Source organism: Halichoeres trimaculatus, unplaced genomic scaffold (assembly GCF_033239565.1).
Source record: "Halichoeres trimaculatus isolate MK-OKI-2021-1 unplaced genomic scaffold, fHalTri1.1 fHalTri1_scaffold_12, whole genome shotgun sequence".
NCBI classification, from domain to species: domain Eukaryota; kingdom Metazoa; phylum Chordata; class Actinopteri; order Labriformes; family Labridae; genus Halichoeres; species Halichoeres trimaculatus.
In genome coordinates, this window is record NW_027437190.1 from 32,055,517 (window position 1) to 32,076,732 (window position 21,216).

A 21,216-nucleotide genomic window follows, 5' to 3' on the forward strand; every position below is an offset into this window, starting at 1 on the left:
GCTGAAAGGTGTGGCTATAAAAATGTTTTTAAGGAAAGACAAAACGGAGAATTATATACAGATCATTTATATTAGCTCGGCTAATTTGACTTCCACACGCTTGATTTGATCAAATACTCATGACATGTAATGTACATCTTTACAGTAGAAACTGAAGTGCAGACTGATTGTTCAGCAGTGCAAATTTAAGACTTAGTCTGCTCCTTTTAAGACACACAACATGGAATGTTTACAATAATTTGACTAAATAGTGTTTTCCCCAACATTAAGTCAATTTATGCAGGGTAAAAAAAAATCAATAAAATTTTAAAGTGTTTCTTTTTTAACCACTGGTGCTTTGAAAAATGTCAACATCCCCTTTATGTGCTTGATTTGTACATTTTGCCTGCATGATGACAGCGTTACACACACTCCTCTGTACATCTGTACACTTTTTTAGCATCGTGGTATGACGATGGCGAACAGCAAACAGCAGTCCTTACAAGGACGGACCTGCACCAGAAGCAGGGCCGATTCTCCAAAGAGGGGGCGGGGCATCATAAGTGAGCATGCTCAGAGCTCTGGTCGCTGTCGTGACTGTCCTCATTGGCTAAGGAGTCCGTGGAGTGATGGAGCGCCGCGATGCCAGAGAACTCTGACGGCAGCAACGTCCCCTTTTTCACATTGACCAGTTCTTTCTCTCGAGCCGCTGCGCCCTGCTGGCCGCCTTTCACTCTTTTCCACTTCATCCTGCGGTTTTGGAACCAGACCTTCACCTGCAGAGCAGACAGATATAATCAGAGAGCAGAAAGAAAGAGGGACCGGCAGCAGCTTTGGGAGCTGTTTCTAACGCAGCGTTTACATTTAGACCTGGCCTCTACCTGTTTTTCCCTGACTCAACACCCGTCTCCGTATTTACGTCTCTCAGTTTGATGATTAAGCTGTTGCTTAAAACGGCGTGCACGTCAAGAAGCAGCAGAGGCCCTCTGAGTGTCGACACGTACGCCTGGAGGGAGTGGGGGGAGGAGAAGGGGGGGAGGCTCGCTCCTGTCACGCAGGGTGGGTAGAGTTTATTTTTGGGGAGTGTCACACTTCGGGGACTGAGCGGTCACATGGTCAGGAAGTGAGTTGACAGCACAAACGTTTGTCTTAAGCGTCAAGGGCGTGTGGCGTGCTGAGCCTCACCTCAGATTCTTTACAAGCCTCAGAGGAAGGGGGGGGGTCCAGCAAAGGATCACTTCTATATGCCAGGGTCTGATGTCCAAGGGTTACGTGCATACACACACACACACTCAGACCTGCACTGTACCTGGACTCTGAAACACCACACTGACAATAACACCAGGGATGAAGATAGCACCCTTTTGTAAGACGCTGAGAAGAGATTAGGTGATTCATAAACAGCTTAAAATATGCTCAATCTAAAAAAAAAGTAAATCAAGATTTACTCCTTTGTTTGTTTTGAAAAGAAATTTGAAGCAGTAACAGAAACCAGCGTTCTGAAAGCTAGTTTTCAAGAGTTTTAAGTGGACTAAGGCCTATTTACACAACCTTTCATCCCAAAACACTAAAAAAAATCTGCATTTACACTGAAAATGCTGTAGTAAGCATGCCAGGTCTGTAGTCGGCGCTATAACTGTCTTGTCCAGAAGCTGCTTTTGGTAGATCTCAACCGAAGTAGAGTTGGGCCGATCATCTGGTGTATTGGTGAATGCAAAGAGCAGAAGTGGAGCAACAGATGCACATTTTGTTAAAGACAGTCGCAGATTGAGCAGATTGAGCAGATTGAGCAGCACAAGCTCAACACGGTAGACCATGTCGATCATAACTTGTACTTGCGTGTAGCAGGGCGTGACGTCAGCATTTCAACTGAAAACTACAGCTTACTGTTAACATGACAACAGTGGTAGCAGCATTTCAAAAAAATTGCACTCTCAAGGCCGTTTTCAAATGTTTGGGTTATGCCAAGGCATAGCCTGTATGAAACATGGGCGAAGCATCCCAAGGTCACCTGTCTGTTCCTGAAACCGTGGAATGAAGCCAATCTGTGAACGCAGCCACATTTGCTACGACACCAGCTTTGAGTTCCTTTCAAACAGCTGCAGGGCACCCAGCAGCCACGTGACCTGAGCTGTGTCTCCGATTGGACAATCAAACGATCCTAATAACTCCTAAACTGCCAAGTTAGAAAAAAAGAAATCACCCTGATCAATGTATGCCGATAGTGAAATTTCAGACCCAAGCTGTTTTTTGATCCAGGCTGTAAATATGTTTTTAATGCTGTATAAGTCTGTTTTTATGACTGGGTGTGTAGGTGGCTTCCAGTCTTTCTGCAGCCAGCCTCATGAGGATTCTCAATGAACAGCAACTTTTAGCACTTCCACATAGGCTTCATTTTTACAAACCGGATGTTGCCCCTTGGTTTTAGGTTGACTAAAACGCCCTCCACTGGCACTGACATTAACCTTAAGTCACCTCAGGGGTTTCAAGAAATATGTGGAAAACAAATCAAACATTTTCTGCTAGCATGTTGTTGTTTTTTTTTCGGAAATTTTACCTCAATTTTTGGTTATATTTTTAAAATAATGGCTAAATCATGCAACTGTAAAATTTTATTTTTATCTATTTAAGAAGGAATTTTGTGATCCCATCTAGGGCTGAACAATTTATCGTTTTCAGATCGAAATCGCAATTTTAGACAATGAAGTTTTGAGATCGCCAAAGCAGCAATTTTTTTGCAGCGCGCCTGACTGACTCAGGATCTGTTGTGTCAAGTATTATACACATTCTGTTTTACAAATTTGTAGACAATCTATGTGTTAAAAGTGCTGGTAAGCAGGTCAACAACACAAAGCCTCTGTTTAGGAGTAGAAGTTGATGAAAACAGATTATTTATCATCACTATTGATGATTAAAAAATCGTGAATTGCAATATCTGCCAGAAAAATTAGATCTTTTCCTAAAATCGTTCAGCCCTACATGTGAATATCCCAAAGCTTGATTTGAAGAAAATCGTGAATCGAATTGAAATCACAATATCTGCCAGAAAAATCGCAATTCAATCTTTTCTTAAAATCGTTCAGCCCTAATCCCATCTATTAATTGTTAGCACGTTAGCTTCTGTCTTTCTCTCAGTTATCTTATTTTGAAATTGCAAAAGGAACTACCTCCTATTTTCCTGTTTTTTCAGCTCTAAACACAGAATCTCAGTATGAATTATTATTGAATTTATGAAGCATTTATAAAGATTGAAGCTAATATTGTGGTTTGAAAGTAAAAGTATTTTCTGAATCTACCAAAACAAAAGTCTCAGTTTGAGAATCATGAACCCTACTTTGGGAAATGCAGTCAAAGTTACACTCTGTGAGACCGAAATACATAAATTACACTAATTAACACCTATTTAGACTTTAATATTAAAAAAAAAAAAGCAGCACATCAACTCATAAAAAATGCTAATTTAAGCACCCATGTGGCGCCAATGGACCAATGCTTTATTAGCGCTAAGTATGCCGAGAAACATGTTTATGCTAATTCGACTTAAAGCAACAACTGCTAATTTTTCTTGCTATATGATTCACAACTCTGGAGACATTAAATCATCTATTTAATGTTGTCAAAAAATGGCATCAAGGGAACTCACAACACTTATTTTAATGCTGCTCCAATCGCTATAATTGACTGTGTCGTCACTGAAAACTTCAAGCTGAAATACTCATTCAAAGTTTGATGCAGCTTCAGCTGTTGAAAAAGCATCATTTGCCCAGATGTTTACACGTCTTAAAATACATGAATTTTGAGGGGATTTCTTTTAAAAACTTAAAGTCTCTCTTATATATTTTTTGTCCTTGTGTGAAATCCAAACACAGAGGAGTTCTGGCCCCGTAGCTCCTCCTCCACCATGGTCTACAATAAAACATCAATCAAATAACTCCAAACAGCTCATGCAGAATAAATCAAGCTCTGCAGCCGGCTGTTTGGATTGCCAATATTTACCTCACTATCTCCTGGCTGTATATTTTCCCTGACAAAAACTGACGTCACACATAACTTATCCTGTACGAGCTGAGGACATTTCATGCACTTTTTTCACGCTGCTTCGAGCCACAGAAAGATTAATTGCAACAGTCTGGGAGGCTGAAGTGGAATAATTATGGCAGGCGCTGTGAGTTGTGGGACTGTAGAGTTAAATGGAGTTTTCCCTGAGATCGAGGCACTTAGAGGTATTCCTTCAAGATTCTTACACCTCAGTAATAAGAAGCAAAAGCTGAGGGTTAGTAACGTGATTTATGATCCGTTCGTTTCTCCTCCGTCCTTCAGATTGAGCCGTAAGAAGCTAAATGCAGCTGTGCAGGTTTACTGCCCGACTTACTGAGGGAGGAACTTAAAACACACCTGCAGACATCTTTATTTCCTGGAAGAGATTCCCTTTGATGGACACTTTTATCTGAAGCCTCTCGCACTGTTGGAGCTTACTTTTTACGCAAAGCCCAGGTGGGAATTGAACCATGAACCCTGACATTGTTTCTGACATTCTTTGAGTAAAAGTTACAGTGAACTTAAGAAACCCAGAATACTTCCTTAGCATCTTCTACTACAGACAATAAAGGCATTCATAGCATTTATTTAGCCTCTTTCACAGGTCACATTAAAGCTACGGTATCTACCACTTTAAGAGGCAGCATTTTGCTTTCCCACATTTTAAACATTGCTTTAAAGTAACAATACTGGATGTTCAGACTAATCGTGCAGATTTTCAAATCTCAACATTTATTGTAGAAATCCCCAAATCTGTCTGTAAACTAGTCTAAACGGTCTGTTTCAAATACAGCACAAGATCTTCACAAGATCTTCATGAGACTTTCTGAAATGACAAGGTCATTGCTAGGGATGGATACCTTTCACATTTCAAACAATACAGTATAATATTAATTTGTTCAATAATAAAATCCCAAAGTTTTTCAATTTAACAAATTTATTTTTCAATACAGGAGGTCTTCAACTTTCATGGTTCTTGACTTGCGCTGTTTTGACTTTACGACGGCAGTAAATATATGTACATAAGAAAATAGAGAAGGTTTCGAATTTACCCTTCTCTGTTTGTAAGCTCCTATGACGCGTACTAGTTTTTGATGCGGAGTGCTACGCAGTCTATTTTGATTGTCTGAACTGTTTTCCCATGATTATGAAGTATAATACTTTCTTTTGGATAGTTATTTAGAGATTTAGGGGGTATTAAGGGTAAAAATCTGACTTGCGCGGAATTTAGAGTTATAACGCGTCATAGGGATGGTACTGGTTCGTAACTCTAGGACCGCCTGCATATAAACTTGCACTGCTGTGTTCATGTCCAGCATGGAAAACCGCCTACTCTTCCACTTCCTCACAGTCACAAGGATGCTTTTAGGGACCTAAACGTGGTACCTTTTGATTTCACATGAATTGGTACCCGGCACTACCAAGGAATTTGGTCAGTACCCATAAAAGAACGGAATTTGGTACCCATCCCTAGTCATCCCATAATTTTCTCCTGTCTGGTTTATGACCTCAAACACCAAGGTCTGACCACAGCTCTGCACTCTACAGGCCTCCAGAGGGTTGACCAATCAGAGGGTAGGGGGTTGTGGAGCCTTAGGCCTTGCACCATAGACTGTATTAAACATGGACGTAGCCTCCGTGACGTCTCCAATTGACTGCAACAACAACAACAGATCAAAGCCAAACCACGGACGCAGCCACATTTGATATGACGCCGGTTGCGAGTTTCCCTTAGGACAGCTTGTCAGTCACGTGACCTGAGCTGTGTCTCTGACTGGACAATCAAACAAGCCCAATAACTTCTAAACCGCCGAGTTAGAAAAAAAATTCACTCATCGTACAGTGTGTGCTGACAGTGAAGTCAGCGTTTTAGACCCAAACCGTTTTTTGAACCAGGCAGTAAATATGTTTTTTAATGCCGTAGAGTCTGTTTTTATGGCTGGGTGTGTACGTGACTTCTGGTCTTTCTGCAGCCAGCCCCAAGCGGATTTTTGATAAACAGCAACATTTGACATTTCGAAATAGGCGCCATTATTGCTAACCGGATGTTGCCCCTTGCCTTGTACAGACGTAGCCAGGTATTTTCAACCCCCACACACATGGTCGCCTGATAAGTGCACCAGAAGCATGCCAAACACATTTTTATCAGACGAAAAACCCGTGCCAGCCAATCAGAATGAACCCCCATCATTCAGCTGTGTTTCAGAAACAAAAACTTGGTTTTCCCAGTGTATATTTGAAACCATGAGTTTCCCAAAGTCTTCACTTTGAGCGGAGATTTAAGAAATCAACGTAGGCATGCAAAACTGTGGTTTAGCATTGATGATTGGTCTAAACCCAGATACCCAGCTACGCGTAGACATGGCCTTGTGGACGAACATTTTAACCCGTGTTTTAACCCGTGTTCTATCACTCTCCTGTTCAGCTTTCTTCTTCTCTGACCTCCTTTTTCTGTCAGACAGTTCAACTCCAGTGTCCACCATCACTACAAATAAATTCAAGAAATACTTTTCAGATCTTACTTCTCACTTCCATATTTTGCTGACTTTTGGTCTGCGTGTTTTCCTGGGAAAATCTGACCGGACTTCGGATACTGATGAATAGAAAGCTGCATCTGAGCTTTTAATACCACTGGCCAACTTGGCCCATGTTTAAATGGGTTAAATACATAACACAGCAGATTACACGAGGGGAGATTACATGTCTGAATCAATGATGGCTCTTTTCCAATTAGGTGCCCCCTTAATCTTTACCTTAAAAAAAAAAAAAGCACAATCCTGATACCCAGTGAGGCAGAGACTTTCGGGATATCATTGGTCTGAAAGTTACAGGTCAGAACGTCAACACGGGGAGGAATCTACACGACTTGATTTTTGTATCTTGCAGTGTGGTCTGTGCTGAAGCATCACCGTAATCTCTTCTCTAATTTCTCTAATCCGTCTGTTTTTTACATTCATCAACACTTAATCACACAGGGACATATCACTGGCAGGGTGTCAACTAAGTGTGACTTATAGCTTCCAAGCGGGTGTCAGAGAACAACGGGCTGTGCTCCGTTTCCTTCCCCCAACCATTTGTCTCCTGTTATTTATTTCGTGTGCTGCGTTTTTACAGCAGCCGGCCCACGCTCGGAGACCAATTTGTGCTTTCAGGGGTACTGGGAGAGAGGAAGTGACTTGCTAGACAGCGTTTCCTTCAACCCGTCTCCATGCCTCTGCCGTGGCCCGCTTGAAAGAATAGACAGAAACATCTGGAATATGATAGTCCCGTCACACAGCCACATCTGGAGCACAATAGCCCCTCGCACTGGAGTTAGGAAAACACAGTAGCAAGCCGAAAAGCCTCGTCGTCATCCCGAGGCCGCCTCTGTTTTCACAACATGGCATTAATGTGCTAATAGGGGGTTCAGTGATGTCTGAGCCCAGGGGGAAACAAGCTGCGGTGGGTGGGTGAGTGGGTGGGAACGTACTTGTCTTTCAGTGAGGTCGAGGTTGACGGCGATCTCGTAGCGTCTTAGCCGGGTTAGGTAGTTGTGGTGAGCGAACTCGGCCTCCAGCTCTCGGATCTGCTCCTTGGTGAACGCCGTCCTCTCCTTCCTGGGTTTGCTGCTCACGTCTGACTTGTAATTCCCGTCCTGGGACTCTGAAACCAAACACCACGCAGGTTTTCAGTTCCACTCAGAGCAGATTTATATGCAGCAAAAATAAAAATAAAGAGCCCGTAATGTGGCAGGTGCAGGTCGGCGGGGGAAGAGAAGTAAAGCAGGAGGAACAATGGGAGCCGTCAGTCACACTTTATTGTTCTCTCATTGTTTATGAACACTTTAAGTGGCTGGAAAGACTCACGGCAGCTTCACATGTGGCAATCGTCTGGATTTTACACGGCCAACACGGGTTTAATTTGTCTGAGTGTTAAAAGTATCCACAGCTTTAAAATGGAACAAAACAGCTCGGCAGGAAAATTTAGAAATCACAAAACTTTTTCATCTCAGGGGTTAAAGCTTCCTGCTGTAGAATAATAACAATTAAGAAAAAAATCACACAGAAAACATTTTAAAAAATACCACTTTTTCAAGATATGATGCTTAATATTGTAAAAAAAATGCTAAACAGTATTTTTTCCTGTAGAGAAATTTGTCTTGGGCTGAGCTGCTTCGTAACACCTGCAAAAACTGTGACTAATAAAACTCAGATTATCCCAGAAACTGAAGCATGACTCTTACAGGGTGAGATATCAGCATCTTATAGGATTGATTTGAAGGTTCGTTTACTGGTTTTTAAATTTCTTAATGGTGTTGCACCCTCCTATTTATCATATGTGCCTGTGAGAGACCTCAGGTCTGCAGGTCAAGGATTTTTCACACTACCAAAAGTTGACATAAAGACCCACGGTGAGGCAGCTTTTAAATACACGACAGAGCTTAAACATTTTTAAAAGAAAACTTGAAACTTATTTTTTTTGACTAGCTTTTAACTGAGTATAACCTTGACTTATTTATTTATCTATTTATCTAAATAAGTTTGGATCTTCTCCCTCTTAAAGGCGTATAATCTTAACCTTTAGTCTAATATATATCTATCTTCTTATCTGTTTTAACTTCATTATTTATCTTCTGCACTGCTTCTTCCAGCTTTTTAAGTTCAAGTTTAACGTTGTTTTCTCTTTAACCGCTTTAGTCTTTCAATATTTCATTATCTTATTTGTTTTTCTTAATTTGGTTGTTTTATTTTCTTATTCTGAGTTCAACATTTTAGTTTACCTTCAGTGTTTCCTCATTAAGGTCTCTAGATAGCGTTTCCACACTTCCTCTGTTCATCTGCACAAATTTTAATTAAACTGTGTTCCTCTTGTTCTCTAGGGGTGTGGGTTGGAGGTGGAAGGTTGTGCACTGATGTGTGTGTTAATACGGGGGTTATCAGGTCACTCATAATAATAATAATAATAATTGTTATTATTATTGTAATTATTATTATTTTTATTATTATGATTTTCATTTTTTTTTAATTATATATATATATATTTTTTTTTCTTTTGTTAAGCACTTTGTGTTGCCACTATTGTGCGTGAAAAGTGCTTTATAAATAAAGTTTGATTGATTGATTGACATGCATCACCCGAAAATGAATTTGATTCATTGTTTTGAATTTAAAATCCTCAGATTAAAGAATATTTATTTATTTATTTTTTTGAACATACTTGAAAATTTAACTTTTTTTTTCCTAAATAAAAAAAAATCATTATTCAATTCCAGTTTGCATGATTCAGATTTAGTTTTACAATCTGGTTTAAATTCAGCGTGACACACTTAGAGTCTGTGAGGTTGAATAATCAAGCCCAGATTCACATCATTTTGGCTCTGCACTCGATCACTTGTTTGAATTGTGGGAACAAAAATTGACCCCAAAATTTTTTTATCAATATTATTTATTAATTTAAGGACCACAGAGAGTTGAAAGTTCAAATAGGTAAAAAAAAAAAACACAATTTAAAAGTAAGTTTAGTTTCAAAATATTGCATTAAGTTTTAAATCACCATTCAGAATAAGTTTTTCAAAATTAGAATTTTTATTCAATTTTTTAAAATTATTTTTATTTAAATCCCCAGCTTGAGACTCTGCTCATGTTTTAGTTACTATGGTTTGTTTTATTTCTGATTATTTTTTTAAGAACAATGTAACAATTATTTTACTTTTTTTGAGCACTGCCTTTTATATACAGCGCTTTGTTTTAGCTGTTGTTGTTTTAGAGTGCTTTATAAATAAAGTTGAGTTGAGTAAATGCAGATCCTAGAGGCATTCAGTAGAAAAGTAGTTTTGAAAAACGTGATTTATGAGGATTTTTAAAAGAGATGTGGATGCTCTTATCATGGATTTGTGTGAAAAATCCAGTTAGTTGGTGCTTCTCAGTATTTTAATTAGGTGTAGATTAAGTTAATTTTCTGTTTTTATCATCGTACATCACAAAAGCTGATGTTACACTGCAAAAATGACATCTAATTAAGTGTTTTTGTCTTATTTTAAGTAAACATTGCCTTTTATACTCAATATGAGCCACATTTAACTTATCAGTTAAGAAAACTTGTTACAAGCAATTTAAACCTTGTTTTTGCCTTTGAAAAACTTGAAATCAGACGTTTTTCTGGACTGATCAGATGAGTGTGGCTCATATTTAGTCTAAAAAGACTTTTTCTACTGAAAATAAGACAAAAACACTGACAAGGTTTCAGTTATTTGCAGTGTAAACGGACAAAACGTACGATATATACGTGAGAAACAGATCCTGAGCTCGTCTCATATTTCCGCAAACTGCCTGGGGAACAAACACGCACGCTTCATTCGCCCTCCAGATCTTTCCTATTGTGCTCAGCCTCTGTGGTTTCTGTGTTGGACACGCGTTGCTCTCTGAGGCTGCAGTGATTGCACGCTAATTCATCTGCGGTCCTGTTCTGTAGTGTGTGTTAATCCAGCCGGCCTGCTCCAAGCCAGACTGTAAATATCCTGCAGCCTGGAGCCAGACTCCCAAACACTGCAGCGGCTGGAGTCACGTCAGAGCAGCGAGTGTCACCTCAGATTTCCAGCCAGAGGAGACCCTGATGGGCTGAGTTTCTGTCAGAAAGAGGGTCTACCTTCTAATTAAGTGGTTTTCAGGACAAAATAACTCCCCAGGGAGCCTCTACTAAAATCCTATTTGGACGCACGGCTCGGTTTAAGTGCAGAAATGAAACAGATCGTTGCTTGAGTCCAGTGCCCCCTTGACCTTCGTCCTCTCCCTGTAATTTCAAACTGAGAGCTCCACCAACAATCGAGACGTATTTATCCACTTTCTTCCCCTCCGTCTCACACTCTGTCTCTCATTGTCTGGAAAACACAGACGTTGTGTAAAGAGAAATAAAAGAATAACACTTCCAGCTGCTTCGGAGCAGCAGGCCTGGAGTTAAAACGAGCGGCGGGCTTTTATGACACCGCAGCAATTAGGTCCCCGCTGTAACTTTCATCTCTCCACAAAAAAGGGGGAATAATATGAGAGGAGCACACACACACACACACACACACCCAGACAGGGCACGACGTCGTGGTTCCCAAATGAGCTCAGCGCAGGAGGGACTCTGACGGAGAGGTTTGCTTAATTTCTCATTTTTGTTCTGCAAAAAAATGCACCAGCTTTGCTCAAGTTTTCGTGAGAAGTGTCTCTTTTTTAAGACTTCGAGTTTATTGTTCCACAGAGCAGATCTAGTAACTTTTTAAAGGGCCACTCCCCTCAAAACATCACTGTAACCAGACGTTGAGAAAAGTGCAAAGACACCCAAAAATCCTCCTCCAGGAAACGATCACAGCGAGTATCAAAGTTAAAATCCGAGCGATATCCGAGAAGCCAAGCATGGAAATACGGTTTCAGGTTTTGTTTTCATTTCTGAATCTAAATTCAGGTTTTAGCTCGAGTTTCTGGTCCAGATGGTGAAACCTGATCGCTGCTCGATCTCGTGCGACTGGCAGCGGTGTAATATTTAGACAGCTGATTGAGTCAGCGGCCCAGTTAGCCCCGATAATCAGTGTGATTGGTGTTAGCGTGGGGAAAATGCACAGCACATGTAATGAGGGTGCAGTCGGAGAGTGGAGGAGAGGGGGGATTTGGGAGCTGGGGCTCGGTTTCAGGATGATTTCAGGAAAAGAGGAAAGAAAACAAGATGTGATGTGTCGATTTTTACCACAAGGGGAAACCAGAACACTGAAAGCTGTGAAAAACCAAAGTCCTGATCACATCCAGAAAAAATAAGCTCTGCAGGTGTTTTTCTGTACGCACAAAGAAGCCTCTAAAAAGGGGGTTGCATGTCAGCGCTGACGGCCCAGCGATCCCGAAAAGGACAGGGAGAACGACGAGCACACTTTCCCTGGAAAACTTAGAGCTCTCACTAATATCACGTTCCCCCTGCGAGAACTCCGGCGACCCAACTCCGTCAGTTTGTCACGCGGTGATTGATTATGGTGGTGAGTGCAGGTTGGAAATGTGCTGCAGGTTGTGTAAGAGGGATTTGATCATAAATGTGCTTTAAGATTAAAATTTGTGCAGATTAAATTCAACGTGCATGATATTTAAGGAGTTTTAAAGTCTCATAAACCGCCTTAAAACATCTTATATCTACAAAAACAATTAATGCACGAGTCAGATTAAAGTGACGCTGAGTGCAGAGCGCCTGAATCTGCTTTGGTTTTAAATTTAACAAAGTCACATTTTACCAAAAGCAAAAAAAAGTGACCCAAGTTTGCATGGCACTCAGACTCCTCTCTGTGACTCAAAAACGACTGATTTTTACTGATAAAGAAATGAAACAGCAGAGATTCTACACCTGTAAACTTAATGCAAAAATTTTGTTTAATTTTCAGTAAATTTTGCGGAAATTTGTGGGAGGTTTTGAAGCAGAATAAGCCTGAAAGTGTCCGTCGTAAAGAGCAAAATGTAGCTAAAATAATTTGCAAATTTCATCAGATTTTTTCCCTCCCTCTTCTACTTTTACTTGTCTTAAAATGTGTAAATTAAAATGTAGATGTTCATCTTTCTCTTTCTGACAACGCTGGTGGTTTGTGGTTATGTTTACGTCATAAACAGTCAGATTAAAGAGATGATCAGCGAGTTAAATGAAATGTTTTGTGAGTCAAAGTCAGTTTTTCGTGGCGTAGAACCCTCAGGCCTCGGCTCCTCTTACCTGAACTGTCACTTTTCCTCTTGCCGTTCCTCTTCTCGGCCTCAGCAGGTGACAGCGTCTGTCTGCCAAAGTCTGCAGGCACACAGGAGGCCCCCGTAGGGGTGCTGCCGCTGCCCAGACTGGGGGTGCTGGCACACATGCTGGGTGCCCCCGGGTGGCCCAGGTCAGGCGTCGCCGGCCCGTTGTCGTGGGAGGAGTGGGAGTGCGGGTGGCACAGGTTGTGGCGCGTGCCCCCGCCGGGTGAGGGCATCTGTGGGATGTGCCAGGACGCGTGGTGCTGAGGCGGGTGGTGATGCTGCTGCGAGGGCAGGTGGCCGCGGTGTGGGTGGTGGTGGTGATGGTGGTGGTGTTGCCCCGGGAACAGGCTGTCGTCCACCTGGTAGCTGGAGATGATGCAGGGCGACGGAGAGGAGGTGGAGGAGGAGGAGGAGGAGGAGGCCAGGTCGGGGTAGGAGACGTGGTCCGAGCGTCCGTGCAGGGTGAGGGGGGACTGCGTGAAGGCGGGATGCAGGGCCTGAGCCGGGGCGTGTGGGCTCCGCAGGCAGCCGAACAGTGTGTGATCCATCGTGGGTAAACACACACACACTCACACACACACACACACACTCACTATCCTCCAGGAAAGTTAGGAGAAAAGAGAAAAGTTACTCAAAAGCAAAAAGATCCAAACACATATCCAGGATGTTCCTCTTTCCCCTCAACTTCCAAAAAACTTTCCCCTGAAGTGAAAAACCTCAAAGTGCAGTGAGTGTTTTTGTCCTGTGATAATCCGGAGCGTGCGGCCGGTTGCCAGGCGGTACAGGATAAACAGTGAGCCCGGATCAGCTGCAGCAGAGCCTCTCGGATGTCAGGAGACGCAGGAGAGCCGAGCTCGAGGCTGGGAGCAGAAGGAGGTTCCTAGGAACTGCAGAACGAGGGGAGCCGGCGGAGGGGATGTTATAAATAGGGTGTAACGTGAGCTGGAGGCTGGGTCACAGACTGCATACGCGCTACTGACCACATACATACGATCGCCCTCCAAAAAGCTCAGCACAATAAATCTGCACGATTAAAAATGGCTGAGTCTCAGGAAAGAGGGGCATTTATTTTGGAGTTGGAGCTGACCTCTGGAGGCCATCTTTTTTTTTATTTTCCTGTGAGATTTCAGCCCTGGTGGTTCACGGGTGGGGCTGGGGGAGCAGGGGCTGAGGGTGGGGGGACACAGGGAGGGATACGGGGTGAGGTGTCAGGGGTTGATTCAGTGTGACGCCCCGTCTTTGTCAGTTTTGACCCGTTAAAACACTGTTGGTCCTCAGGAGGAAGGAGAGGACGCTTGGTGCTTCCTTCAGGGTTGAAAGAGTTTCCTTTGCCCAAAGTTTTGTCTGCAGACTCTGAAAAATACTTTATGAGCTTCAAAAGTCACATCACCTTTGACTCCTCTCTAGTTTAAATGATTATGAAAGTTTGAGCACAGCTTAAAAATCAAAAACTAAAAAATATGACTTTTAATGTGAATCTTTCCTAATTAAGATTTCACATTGTATGAATCATTTTTAAGCATCACTCTTAAAAACAATCACTTACATACTTTTGGGGGACAAAAATACAGAACTATGAACTACTTTAGGTTAATTCCAAAATATTATCAAATAATATTTGTCAATAAACCCAAACCTGTGACACTTTCTTTAATCTTTCAGCATGTTTAAACACAAAGATAAATATTTACAACCCTAATTTGTTTGGTTGGGGAAAGGAAAGAAAAAAATATTTTTGAGATTTGATTTTTTTTTTACCCAAAATCAGAATTCTGAGAAAGGTTAGAAAAAAAAAATAAAAGTAGAGAAAAATTTATCTGAAAATGTTGGAAAATGTGATCATTAAAAGCAGAATTCTAAGAATGTAAATGATATTTAGACAAAAAAAGGGTGACTAATCATTTAATTAAAATTTTGAGAATTTAAATCAGAATGTAGGAGGAAAAAAATCTGAAGTTTGGGGGAAAATGATCAAAATACCATCTTTAAAACATGTTTCACTCTTAAAATGGTATCACGTGAAAAATGATATCTCAATTTTAAAGAATCAGGATTCTGAGAAAGAAATAAAAAAGGTTACAAAAAAAGTAAAAATTGTGTAAAAGTAGAGAAAAAAGTCTCAGAAAATATTGGGAAATTTGATATTTAAAAGAAGAATCCTAAGAATGTAAATTCTATTTAGAAAAAAAAAGTAATCAATTGGTTAAGAAAAGTGGAAAAATCAAAAAATTTGAGAAAACAAAAAACAAACAAAAAAATTCAAAAATTCTGAGGGAAAATTTTCATAATACTATCCTTAAAACCTTTTTCAGTCTCAGAATGGTGCCACTTGAAAAATCATGATGTCTTAATTTCAAAGAATAAGGATTCTAAGAAATGAGAAAGGATGGAAAAATAACCCCAAAAGTAAGAATTGTGATAAAAAAAATTTTTTTTAAAAAATCAGAAAATATGGGAAAATCTGATTAATAAAAGCAGAATCCTAAAAAGTAAACTATTGAGACAAAAATAAAATCACCAATTTGTTAAAAAATAAAAATAAAAAATAAAATAAAATAAGAAGGAACAACAAATCAAAAATTTGAGAATTTAAATAAGAATTTTGGAGATAAAAAACTAGGATTCTGAGGTAGTAGGAAGTAATCCAAATACCACATGAAAAAAATGGTGTCTCAATTTCAAAGAATCAGAATTTTAAGACGGAAAACTAAGAGAAGTTTCTGGAAAAAATGTCAGAAATCATGAAAAAACTTAAACAAAAATGAGTTTTCTGAGAAATATCTGACTTCTGAGATGAACATCCAGGATTTCATCTTGAAAAGTCAGAAACAAACTGACGCTCTGACGCTGATCCACAGACTTCTCATTACTCCTGTCGCTCATGTCAGCTCTGACTGACTGGACCACTTGTTATTCCTGGTCCCATCTGAGACGACAGTATTCACATACGTGAGTCAGAAAATAAGTCAGACGCTGGTCAGATCACTCTTTATTCAAGTTATCGACTTCCTGCCAGGCTGATAAAACACATCTAGGTTACTTAAACTTTCACCAAACAGCGTTAAGCCTGCAGCCTCTGACGGTTTGAGTCAGTTTAGGTGGTAAGACTTTGCATCAGGAGGTAAAACCAAGGCCTCATTCAATCATCAGTGACATGAGAAACATAGATTCTCTTTTCAGACACAGTGATGTGTGATATCAGCCGTTAAAGTGACTAAAGTGACCCGTCTGCTGTGCCCTTTCCCTTCTCCATGAGGGTTTTTGAGATCATAAAGAAGTGAAAAAGAAGTTGTTGCACTTGAAATAATTACAGGTTAGAAAATATGGGAGAATAAGCAGTGCCTAAAACTTGTTATTTTGTCTCAAAGTGCCCACTTCTGATCTCATTTAAAGCCAGTTGTGGACTTGAATCAAGAACAGTGTCACTACTGTAGACCTAGAAACAAATTGAATAGACTTGAAACGAAGGTGGCAACATAGAAGGTAAATAAAAAAGAGGTTATGAGCTTATTATGAGACACAAAACTTCCCAATACGAGAATAACGTGACTAAAAATGAGTTTTCCCAGCTGTTTTCAAGATGTTTCTGACCTCGAAAAGCTCAAATCTTTCTTCTTATTTTAAGAAATCTTATCGAGAGAATTTTCATTTCTTCCATTGTGAGATTTTTTGGCTTATTTCAAGTAAAAACATCTTGTTTTATTTTTTTTTTACCTATCTAGAGTGGCCTTTTTTCCTGTGTGGATCTGCAGAAACACTCTGGTTGTAAACGTTTTGTTTTACCACATTTGATGTCAATTAATATAATTTTTTTTTAAATGGAGTTAATCTAAAATGACTTTTCTTTGACAGTAAAGGGATTTTATGACACTTTACACGGAGTGTGTTTCCGTTTTCTTGCCCTTTTATCACCAAGTGTTTCTGTTTCTGAAGAGCATGTCAAACAAACTTGTCTCTATAGTCAACGAAGCAGGAATATTCCTACTTTTTTTCAAAGTAAAGCAGATTTTTAACACCTCAAACTCTTTCTGTAACATGTTAAGTTTGAAGACAGACCAAAACAGGGCTGATTTATGAAGAAATGATGATTATTTGTTCCTCGTTGATGCCGTTAAAATAGGATTTAGAATACGAGACTTTTCTTTTTCAACCTCAGTGTGTGTAACGAGGTTTGTGGCACAGGAAACCAGCTCAAATTGGAGAATATGATGTATAAAAATAATGTGAAGCTTGGTTTAAGTGTGTGTTTGCATGTGTGTGTTTCAGCCTCCCTCTCAGGCCTGTGTGTGGACGTCCCCGGCTGTGCCACAGGCGCTGTGGGCCGCCTGAGAAAGGAAATTAATTCCTCTTTGAGGGAAAATGACTTTAGCAGATATAACGGGGGAGGCCGGCTGAAACCTCCCCCCCTACGCGGACCCTCCAGAGCAGAGTCTGACGGCAGCCGAGCAGCGCGGCGCAGAGGAAAGCCACCTTAGGTGAGTGAGTGTCAAACTCTTCTACTGTTTACTTTACAAATTAAAGCTATTAGCAGGTTAGCCGGGGCCGTATATTTACTCAGAGACGTGAGCAGGTATTAATACACACGTGTTTCCAATCCTGTCCCTGGTCCCGCGGCGCTCGTGGCCTGTGGCGGGGGTGTCGGCTCTCAGGCATGGTCGTCGCCTCTCGAGGGCTGAGGCAGAGTTTCCCACTGACTGAGAAGTCTGTAGAAGTGTTTTTTTACCCACTTTATCAAACACATTTAAGAAACTAAGTTTTTCATCAGTTAAATTCAATTTCTTTAATCCTCTCATTAAAATTTCACGGCCTCCTGACACTTTCCAAACTTCTAGCCTCCTGAATTGAATAAAAATCAACCAAAATCATTTATATGAGCGTGTAAACCATCCAGTCTGAAGGGATTTTATTTGCAAAAACAGTTACCAGACACTTCTCACTGCAGGAAAAACTACATAAGGGAGAAATCCAGCCCGGTCATCTCTGGAAATAAAGTAACGGAGCATGCAATGTGGAGAAATTTGCAACAAAATATTCAAAATCTGCAGAAAAACTTCTCCTAACACCTGCAGAGTTCATGTGAGGGCATCAAAAACCAACAGAAAACTGATTGTGAGACAGTTTTGGACTTTGCAGATCCACTTTATTTGCTCGCTGATGCTTCTGTAGTGAAACACTGGAGGCAACATATGACCGACATCACCTGCTTCATCTCAGGTCACGTTTCAGAGCCTCTGAGGTGACTCACGTCCCGGGCTGTGGGCTGGTCTTCGGTGTGTCAGCGTAGACAGCAGCAGCAGAGTTTTCTGTTTATTTATAGGACGCTTATAGCTCAACTCCCTGCGTGCTCCACGCCACTCCTGTTCATAAAGACTTCAACAGGATCTGAAAAGTTTAAGAACGCCAAGTTTAACGACTGAACGGATCATTTTTAGATAATTCTCTTTTTGTTTTTTGGACTGGAAAAAAGATTCAGAGCAAAACCTTCTTTTACGCTGGTGTCAAACACATAAAATACATGGAAAAAAAATTTAAAAAAACACAAAATAATCTTTCAAATACAAGATTTTAGAGATTTTAATTTAAGATTTTAATAGGATCAGAAATGACGAAAAGAAATCAGAGTATTCTCGACGGATGAGGAATGACAGCTTAACCCACTCTCTCTGGGTTTATATGAAGCTTTTAAAGAGCCTGTGTGTGTGTGAGAGCGATGTAAAGGAAAAAACCTGCTATTGACAAGTTTGGGTTTGCAATGATGACAATTATTAGACATGTTTTAAGTGTGTCCAACTGTTGTCAGCAAGTCCTCCCTGTAAAAATAAATAGATTAATAAATAAATTAATAAACAGAGGTGTCAAAAGTTTTCACATTATTACTCAAATAGAAGAATAGATGCTAGGGTTTGAAAAGACTTTTGTAGAAGCAGAAGTTGAAGTATCAACTCAAGCTTTTTGCTAAAGTAAAAGTGTAGAAGAATTGGTTTTAAAACTACTTAAAGTATAAAAGTGGAAGTTACTTTAAGGAGGGGAAAATCTGTCTTCATACGTCTGTTATGTCCTCGCAGAACTGTGGCGTGATGGAATGGCGGTTACGTTTTTACATCCCATCCGTCCACAATCAAATTCGCTCTTTCCAGATTGTGCAATTTCACCGATTTCAGGATGAGTTTGTTACTTTTTTTGGTGTGTTTCTTTTTGAATGATAACAAGCTGTAATGAAACAGGAGCAGCGAGGCTATATTTAAAATGTGTGGAGTAGAAAGTACAGATATTTACCTGAAAATGAAATGAGTAGAAGTAAGAAGTCAGCTAAAAAATAATTACTCGAGTAAATTTCTAGTATTTGTACATGGTTACTTGTCACCTCTGTAAATAAATAAATAAAACTTCAAAAATAGAAAAGAGGTGATGAATATCTCTGCCTTACAGACACTTAAAACGGAGCTCAGGGTCTCTGCAGGTTTAAACAGGTCATTTAAGACTTTTTAAGACTAAAATGAAAAGGATTTGGAATTAGGATTTTTTTTGAAGGGTCTTAACCACTCTTTCTATGTGTTATTTTAACTCAATTTTTTTGTTTTATTGATGTTTCTATTGTTTTGTTTTTTTTTACTGCGCAGCACTTTGGTAAACTTTATTGTTTTAAAATGTGCTATAAAAATATAAATATAGTGGATTGTATTGGGTTGGATAAAAACACCATAACCCTCTCTGTTGTGAAGCAGATCAGCAAAGACATATAAAAGTCCCCTAATCCAACAGGGGGTGCTAAATTCAACTTAAACAGAAGGACAGGGACCTCTTTTAACATTACTTAAACCACATCAAGTCTAAATCCAACATTTTAAGACCTTTCAGAATCTTATTTTAGACTTTTTTTAAATGAGATTTTAACATAATTTAAGACTTTTTGAGGTCTTGAATTCATTTTATTGGATTTTAGACATTTTATGACGTTTTAAGACCCCGTTGATAGCCTGGAAGCTTCATTGCAATTACATGTGTGCAAAAATTGAAACATTATCAAGTGTTTTTGTCCTACTTTCAGTTCAAAATGTCTTTTTAGACTTAATATGAGCAACTTACAACAGACCAGTCCGGAAAAATGTCTTATTTCAAGTTATTTAAAGACAAAAATGAGGTCTGAATTTCTTGTAACAAGTTAAAAAAAAAAATCTGCCAATGGAACAAGAGAAAAGTTTCTTGTATTAAAACATTATTCTAGTTTCAAGCATATTTCTTTTTGTTCCATTGGCAGATGTTTTCTCGTCAAGTCTAATAAGACAATTTTTATTAAAAAAAAAGACAAAAACACTTGTTAAGATTTTAGTTTAGATACTCTTATCTTTTGTTTCCTGTCCAAAACTTTGTCATATTAAAATCTGCATCTCCTTATCTCCTCCTCTTTTCTGTAGTTTTTTTTGTTTCGGAGGCTTCAGAAATCACTTTGAAACAGCACACAAAAAGTCTTAAATACTTGAATAAATGTGCTAATATGAGGTTTGGAGCTGACACCAAACTTTAGGATTGTTTTTTCGTATTAAGACACAAACTTTCTTTAAGTACTTTCATGCTCCATAGTTTGTCTCCTCTGCACCTTTTATCAACTTCAAACTCGTCTTGTGTCCTCTGATGTGTTTATTTTTTTAGCACTTTTTCACATCATGATGAATCTTATTCCAACCTTTAATCTAACGACACTTATTGTAAACAGGAGCGTAAAATAAAGAGAGTGAAGAGGTCATAGCGATGAGGAGACGTTGGGTGTGTTTTTATGATCTGGAGGCCTTCACATTTCCTCCACGGTCCACAGAAAGTGAAGGTGCATCGACCTGCGTGTGTGTCTCAACCTGTGGCTGTCAGTCAGCGCGGCAGGAAGGATTACAGCAAACACAGCTGAGAGCCACTGTCACCAAAACAAACACACAACCAGCACTTTAGCTCGCTCTGCTCCGTCATTACGCTGCTCTGCTCCGGTCTGACTCTGGGAGGAAGTTTGGTTCAGACAGAAAATAATCCACATACAACACCACGCTTTCTGACTTATTAAACTCTCATTATCATCATTAGATTAAAGTTTTTATTCACTGATTCTTCTTAATTTCTCCTTTTTCCAGAAGCATCACAGAGAGTTTAACTTCCTCCTTTGAATCAGCTCAGCCTCGGCTTTAATAACTCACAGGAGTCCTTTTAAAGCTCATTAAACAGGAACCAAACTTTTATTTAAAGCCGTAATTTAGCGTTTGTAACAGAATAAAGATTAATGTCAGAGTTTACAGTCTGCAGGAAAGAGAGTTTATTATTGTGTTTGTTGAGACTGCAGGGCAGAAAAACACTCATTCAGAGAAGAAAAGGAAGCTGTTATAATATAATTTTAACTTGTGCTAATACTCATTTTTTAACCACATAAGGGTCAAAAGAAAGCTTGTATTAATAATAATGTTTATTTCTCCTTAATAAGAGGGTGGAAAATAAAGAGATG

General features: G+C 39.7%; 1 protein-coding gene across 1 annotated transcript; it reads right to left on the reverse strand.

The window, feature by feature from the left end:
* On the reverse strand, window positions 1-13,520 carry meox2a (mesenchyme homeobox 2a). The gene is made up of 3 exons (XM_074684091.1): window positions 12,718-13,520; window positions 7,487-7,659; window positions 1-755 (listed from the first exon to the last, which is right to left on the reverse strand). The coding sequence occupies exons 1-3, from the start codon at window positions 13,280-13,282 to the stop codon at window positions 537-539; spliced, it is 957 nt and encodes a 318-aa protein (XP_074540192.1). The 5' UTR covers window positions 13,283-13,520; the 3' UTR covers window positions 1-536.
* Between the last annotated feature and the right edge of the window lie 7,696 nt (window positions 13,521-21,216).

Excerpts from the sequence above, each read along its gene's own strand:
- meox2a (XM_074684091.1), bottom strand. The coding sequence starts at position 13,282 with ATGGATCACACACTGTTCGGCTGCCTGCGGAGCCCACACGCCCCGGCT. Across the intron at positions 7,660-12,717 it reads GAGGAAAAGTGACAGTTCAG|AGTCCCAGGACGGGAATTAC; the intron begins GTAAGAGGAGCC and ends GTTTGGTTTCAG. Across the intron at positions 756-7,486 it reads TCGACCTCACTGAAAGACAA|GTGAAGGTCTGGTTCCAAAA; the intron begins GTACGTTCCCAC and ends TCTGCTCTGCAG.